Source organism: Cystoisospora suis (genome assembly GCF_002600585.1).
Source record: "Cystoisospora suis strain Wien I chromosome Unknown contig_2640, whole genome shotgun sequence".
NCBI lineage: Eukaryota > Apicomplexa > Conoidasida > Eucoccidiorida > Sarcocystidae > Cystoisospora > Cystoisospora suis.
In genome coordinates, this window is record NW_027155438.1 from 1 (window position 1) to 7,300 (window position 7,300).

The 7,300-nt window shown below is 47.7% G+C and overlaps 2 protein-coding genes across 2 annotated transcripts; one reads left to right on the forward strand and one right to left on the reverse strand.

Moving 5' to 3' along the window:
* Positions 1-1,002: 1,002 nt before the first annotated feature.
* On the reverse strand, positions 1,003-5,668 carry CSUI_005452 (uncharacterized protein). The gene is made up of 3 exons (XM_068065628.1): positions 3,877-5,668; positions 3,542-3,577; positions 1,003-2,079 (listed from the first exon to the last, which is right to left on the reverse strand). The coding sequence occupies exon 1, from the start codon at positions 5,093-5,095 to the stop codon at positions 4,754-4,756; it is 342 nt and encodes a 113-aa protein (XP_067922394.1). The 5' UTR covers positions 5,096-5,668; the 3' UTR covers positions 1,003-2,079; positions 3,542-3,577; positions 3,877-4,753.
* Positions 5,651-7,202, forward strand: CSUI_005453 (uncharacterized protein). The gene is made up of 2 exons (XM_068065629.1): positions 5,651-6,874; positions 7,156-7,202. The coding sequence occupies exons 1-2, from the start codon at positions 6,444-6,446 to the stop codon at positions 7,160-7,162; spliced, it is 438 nt and encodes a 145-aa protein (XP_067922395.1). The 5' UTR covers positions 5,651-6,443; the 3' UTR covers positions 7,163-7,202.
* Positions 7,203-7,300: the final 98 nt, after the last annotated feature.

Consider the following 7,300-nt stretch of genomic DNA (forward strand, 5'->3'; position numbering starts at 1 on the left):
ACTAATAAACAGTTGATCTGAATCTTGGTATCTGACTTCTACCACTAAATTACTCTAATAAGGGGCTTAATATTATATGGCCTCCCTTGACTGAAGTAAAAACATACCCTCCTTTCCTTTCCTAATTTTCCCTTCCTGACTTAGACTTTACAGAGTTCTTGACTTCGTGTTACTACTCGGGGCAGAGCCAAAGCTCTGACAGCGTCGGAGGGCATACTTGAGTTCATCTTCGATCAAGTATGACACCCCGCCTCGTAGGAGAGTATCTGCCCGGGAGGGAGTCCGAGTAAGTCCGCTACGGACGGACCGATCGGCGGCTGAGGACGACCCAACTTGAAATCCGTGACACATGTATATATGTATGTACATATATATAAACATATATATATCTAAATACTTACGTAGCAGTCTTAAGCTATTATTTAGATATATATATATATATATACGTGGGTACACTCGCACTTGAAAATTCTAGCGTACTGCGTTAAGATATACATATATTTGTACCTTTCTACGCAGCATACCAACGAGCCCGCGTATTCGAGGCGTACTTTACTGTGGGCGGAAAAGACACGTTCACGCACAGTTGCGAATATGCCAACCAGACACGGCGTGTGCGTAGATATACTCCAGGTCTGCATCTCTACAAATACTCGGAATAGTGCGTGCCGCCTATATCTGCCTTCGTATCTACAACCACACTGAGACAAGGTAGAGTTATGTACCGGTGCATGGGCTTGCTGAAGGGGAGGTACAGTACAAAAGCCACCACTTAGAAGAGGTTACAGCGCAACTTCCGTACAAGAAAAAAACCGAGAGCAGGAGCAAACAAGGAACAACGAGAAAAACCTCGTTCTTTCAAGCGTCAGATCCTCACCCGTCTCTTCGGTTTTCCTTCTGCTCCACTTGATGCTGCTAAGGAAGAACAAGGTGTAAGAAGAGGAACACTCCAGTATGCCATAAACCTTCACGACAATCGCCGCAGGGAACGTCTTCATTGCGTCTCTCGCTGTCTGGTGCTTCAGATGATTCATGACGTGAAGGAAGAACTAAATCTCCTATCTATGACATCCGACCAAGAGAGTTATCTCTCCTTTCTCTCTCCGCTCTCCCATTATACACAGAGACAAGAACACATAGGAAACATACCCCATCATTGGACAAAGACTTTCACATCGGAAACTGAGAGAAAGGAAGTCAGCGCGAAAGACAAGAGAGACGGAGAAAGTGGACGGAAAGGGGAAGGGTAGGGGAGCGAGTGGAAGGAGAGAGGGACAAGGAGATTAAAAGAAGACGCAGAAAGCCAGGAAAGTACTTGAAGAAGCCAGCAAGTTTACGGAGCTCCTTTCTTGCGGAACACTGGATGTTCGCTGCTGTACAACTGCGCTTATCCACGTCTCTATAGGTATATAGAGACGTGTATATATACACCCACAATCCATGTAGATGTATATACACGAAGACATGCACTCCTGAAGTTACACAAGTGTAGCTCTCTTGCCTCTGTAGGAAGTATCATCAGCGGAATGCCTGGGGACCACCTATTTTTTCCGTACTGAGTTTTTACTCTGGGATCAGTAGCCAGCTGAACAGAATGCGGTTATCTGCTATTACTCACTTTACTCCTCATGTGTACGTATGTAAGCAGTCGGGTGTACATGCAAGTAAACGCGTGTATGCATTCATATGTATACAGTTTTCATCCTCTCTTTTCTTTCTACTATCATTTCGTTCACGGCCCCTCAAGGATGGAGAAGCTGGGGGAGGCCGACGTATGCTTACGAAGGTCGAGGCTTTCCGCGACGGCATTCTCTTGTTCTTTTCTTTGTTGGTCTTCGACCCGCTATTTTTCACGACCTGTTCGCATGAAACGGCTGACTTCTCTATCCGTAAAAAAATGAAGCGTGTTTGGAACAGGCTGTTTTGTAGTCGCGTTCTTTCAGTGAGACCTTGTGAGAAAGTTTACGCGAGGCGGGTGTACATGTAAAGTGGACTTCCCATCCAGCGCCAATTCCTATGCTTTCGCTGTTGTGATTCCTTTTTGTATCTTCGCATTTCACTGCCTCCCAGGAATCTTTTCTGGAAAACAGTAAACCAAACATGCTGGACAAAAGATCTTCCACTTCAACTTCTGGCCTTTCAGCCACAAGAATTTCAAAAAAAAGAAAAAGGGGTTCGAACTCTCAAAACTAGTATTATATAAGCCTTCGTTTTTTTTAAACTTATCTCTGAATCACACAAGTTTTGCGGGCTCGGATCCCTACTTTTTTATTAAATAATATACTTGTGGCTGAGTGGTCAAAAGTTGAAACAGAAGGGCTTTCCACTGTTCAATTTTTTAACCGAATATTTTATCTGGTGCTGAATCAGAAACTCTAGCTCAATTCGATATGAAAGGTTTTACAGACAAAAGCAGTCAAAAGGAAAATAACCCTGCTCATCAACTAAGGTACGAAGAATAATGAAAAGAAATTTTCGAAGGAAGTCAAGCTAAGACGTATACAACCAGAGGGCGCTACCTGAAATCAAATGAGCCAATGAACAGGTTTATGATGTTACTAAATATTGTCGTGGTCACTCAGAGGACATTAAAAATATGATAGCAAGAGCAGTACAAATGGATGGAGCTATGGTATTAGTTTGTGCTAGAGATTCCGGGGGGATGAACGCCACTTTGTTCGCACAAGTTCATATTTCATTTACCTATCGTCTACCATGCTTCATAAAACTGAATTCATGAGAATCTGCTGGGAATCCTGAATTCTTGTAAAAAGGATGAGTGTATGTGAAAATCCATTCATACAAAAGGGTGATAAAAGAATCAGTATTGCACACAAAAGATCTGATAAAACATGCAATACTTTGAAACATTTTTTTCAGCGGCATTACAGAGTTCTCCAATTCTTAGTAAAAACTTGTTCCTAAAAATGCCTCTTATCTTGAATCTATCTCTAATTCACAGGCGCAATTACGAACTTCGAGCGACCGCTCATCAGAAACACGTATCGGCGAGGTGTAGGTACGAAGTACTAAGGAACGTGACGCCTGCCCAGTGCAAGCATCTTCAGGAAAAATTGCACTGAGGGCCTGACTCAATTGAATCTGAACGGATTACATTAGTTCCTATTGCTTGCATGTGCTTGAATGAAGATTCTGATAAAAGAGCTGGCGTTTTCAGTTTGATGGTAGAGTAAGGCCTCCAAAATCAAAGGTGAAACTCCATAATAAAAGTTTAGTTTTTGCTTGTTTGATAACGAAATGAGGCACACAGAGATTTTACCTTTTTTCCTTTTTCGTAAGCTCCCAAATAGCCAAGCTTTCTACCATCGCTCATAAAAAATGTCCCTAAGGAGCGTAAGAACTGAATAATCAATTGAAATCTTTGTAAAAAAATGGTGAATAGATATTTAAGGAATCCAAGGGAGGTCTTCTACGTTTTCATCCGTACCAGGGCTCTGCCCCCTTATGTAGGCTGTGTGTGCACCAGCTCTCGTTTTACGATAAGAAAAAAGAAGCCTTCCAGAATCTCGAGAAAACCTACATGTCTGTTCTGCATCTCTCGAGATTTAGGTGCCACCTGTAGGCATGTCCGAGAGCAGAGACAATTGAGACACGCACACACTCAGACACGACGGAGACTATAAAAAAAATACCACCTCTACCATGTGCCCCGACGTACAAAAAGACAATTCTGGTGAGGCGTGTACGAATGTATCAGCTGTCTTCTGCCTCTCTAATTCCTATCTACATGTATGCGCCAGTCTATCCATGTGTATGCCGTTCATAAAAAAAGTTCTATGAGGATTTCGTAGCTTTTCTAAACACACAGGGAGACGATGTTGTGCTATCAGCTTTTTTCTTGCCCGTGTCTCTTACCTTCTACTTTCATCGTCACGGTGTGCTTGGCAAAGATCCCGCTTTCTCATCGACCGCTTGGAGCATCTCTGTTTGTCGCAGAGATGTCTCCGCGCAGCAATACTTTCTGTGTAAAGAAAAATGAACTGTTTTCATTCATGGCTAGTTCATTCGCTTCGAAGTCCTGGGCCGGAGAAGGAACAGAAAAGAAAAACTGGATCGGCAAAAAAAGAAAATGAGTCAGGAATCACTTGTGAAAAGCTAATAGAAAAGTGCGGCCAATCCCATTTCTCTTCTCCCCGTCGACCTTTCCCTAGAAATCTACCATGCACATCGGTGTACCTCCAAACATGTGATCACCACTACGTATGTATATATATATGTCTAGATACATACATATCGTCTTCATCGTTCTGCTACTCTAGATAGGCCTAAAAAACAAAAAATCGTCGCATCGCCATAGTGACGCCTGTGTGGATGAACCACAGGATGTGAAAAATCCCATACAAGCCGTCATCGATCTTCTCTGTTGGGGAAGCGCCGACGGCACCCGTTTCTTCCTCTTCGTGAGGTTAACGCAACAGAACGAAAGCACAACAAAACAGTGAATCTTTCTCGATTTCTGTTTCTCCCTTCGCGTCCTTCATCTTCGACGGTTTGTGTTGTTCTTAGGCATCAGTTGCCACCCACACTAGCGAGCAACGCACTCTAGGCTATTGAAACCTATCTGCGCCATCGTCGCTTGTCCTCTTGGCCGTCAACGGCCGCCACATCAACAATCACCCCCCTCTGTTGCCTGTGTAGTAGCCTTTCGGATGTCTCCGGATCCGTGAAGAAGGCACAGCCCTCCCTGACTGTAGGGAAGTCGTCGAGTTCCCCCTCAGCTGTGGAAACGCAGTCACACCCGTCTGCCTGTCCAGTAGGCGTCCAGTTCTCTCCTGAATGTGAAGTCCCCGAGCTCTCTTCTTACTGTGGAGGGGTCACCATGCCCCCTCCTGACAGTCGGGGCACCGCGCCTGACTGGAGAAGTCACAGTGAAGTCTGAGTGTGCGGAAGTTGTCAGGCTCCCTTCCGGAGATGGCGAAGCTGTCGAGCTGTTTTGGGACTGTGAAGGAAAACCCGCAGTCGAATCTGACTCTGAAGAAGTTGTCAGGCCCCCTCGAGGGTGTGACAAAGTCAAGAAATAACCGGCTCGAGGAAAAAGCTCCTGGGAAAGCCACAAACATTCCCGAGAAGACATTTAAGTCAGGTCGACAGTACCTCCCCTCGCCGAACTGACATCTCCGTGGTAAAGTGTTTTACAAGCATACCAAGCGGAAAGAAGCAATAAGTAGAGGGATGGACGAAGAAAACTTGCATGACTCTCCAACTGGAGAGCATGGAGTGGTCCTCAGGGCCAATCTCTTGTCACCGGTAGACCGTTACCTGAAACCGGGAGACGGGAACAACCCTGAAACTCAGGTCTCTCTCTTTCCCGCTCCGGAGAAAGATCTTGACGACAAGTAATTGACGGAGGCAGACAGAATTGGTTCCAGCCGATGTATCAGACGGATCTGGCAGACACGCCGGGGAGAGCACAAATGTCAGAGAAAACTGGGAGAGGAGGCTGCAGGACAGTACCCGCGGCACCCTTTTTAGACAGAATCTCCGAGCCACTGCCGGTGAAGCGGTTGCGAGCACAGCATCGGAAGGGTGGGCCCACCAGTGTGAATGCAGCGGAACTCTGCAGTCGGAGCAGCAGGAGATGGCCGACTGCTTCGGTGACGGCGCACTGCTACTGGGCGTGTAGCCGTCCAATTGCAGACTCTGCGCTGCTCGACACGGATGGGGATTGCATGAACACAGCACCTCGTCGCCGTGGTCTGCCTCGCCGCCACGTCAGAGCCCCGAACCCGGCGGACGCGGCCGGAGACGGCGGGACTGCTGCCGAAACGTTCGAGCCATCTGGGGCTCTGTTGCTGTCGGCAGTTCACTACCGACACTGAAGAAAAATGGAGGCTGGGCTATCCACCTTTCTTCTATCTTGTACTATAAACCTCTTGTCTCGGCATTAGCGAGGGTTCTTTTCCTGCCTCAAGGCGCAGACTTCAGAACGTGCTTCCTATTTCCCAACGTTTTTTGTCGACAGTCACTGGCGTTTTTATAGCAAGTAGTGCGGGCTCCTTGTTGAACTTTCAGGTCGTCCCCCCGTCAGAGAGGACATTGACAACCTACTCACTCCCATCGGCTCCCTTTTACGTGGAGGTAGCGGAGTACTCTGCAGTTCACGGGACTGGGTAGGCATAGTGTCCACTGTGTGATAGGTAGCTCAACGCCATGGGTCAAGCTTATCTCTTGTCATTTTCACCTACTCACGGCGGCAGTGCATTTTTTTCCCTACCACTCCTGTTTCCGCTTGTATCCGCGGCAAGTGAACAGCATCTTCGAAGTACGGTGCTTCGGCCCTTTGCATTGCCGTCCCGGTACTTCTCCAGTTGGCCGGTCCCCTTCCCTCGTATTCTCGGGTTGTTCCCGCTTGCCTTTCACAAAGCAGTCCTCCCGTTATCTCTCTTCCCAGCACTCTTCCGGCTCCCTGCCCCCCTTGTAACATGGATGCAGAAGGTCTGCGCCGCTCGCGTACGCAGGCATCACCGTGTCAGAAGGTAAAGCCATCTTCCCGGCCTGGGTCGCCGCTCCAGATCTCCGAGATATCTAAAGGGCAGCCCGTTCCTTCATCAGTCTCAGAGGGATCAGTGGCAGATGACAGAACGCGCAAACAGGACAAGAAAAACGCTCGCGCACACCGGTCACCGGCAGCCGTATCAGAAGCACAAATCCCTGAGGGAAAACAAATTCTTCTTCATCGCCCCGCTCAAACTGCTTCTGAGAATTTTTCGGTAGCCCAGAGTAGAAGGGCTCGGGAAGACGCTTCATCCAGCCGAAGCAGCGCACCTGAACGCCGTCGCCGTAGTCGTTTACAAGCACGTCGCAGCGCTGCAGGCCGACGAGGCATACTCTCGCCAACGCCCGTCGTTTTCAGGTTTGGGGCTTTTTTGCTTCTCCTGACTTTTTATACGCACAAGTGTCTGGACAGAGGTTTCTCTGGGCTTACAGCTTACATCTTCGGTTTGATGGCATGTACTGCCAGTAGCGTCGGTGGGGTGCAGCTCTTCCCCATGTAAAGCTAAACTCTGCTTGTTTTGAGCAAGAGAGTAGACGAGAGATAGTGGATAGATTGGTAGCAGGCGAGGCACCCGGTCGTTCTACTAGCCATATTGATGGAGCAGAGCTAAGAGTGTTTGTGTGGGCATTGCATTTCAGGCGCTGAAGACAAGCGCTGCCCTCTTGGACAGATTCTAGCCAGGGACGGTAAGCTACTGTTTCTGAAAAGGAAACTCAAAGGGTGCACGCCTACAGGTAGAAGTCGAAGGCGGCGCACATGAGAGACCCCGGTCGCGGCAGCGGT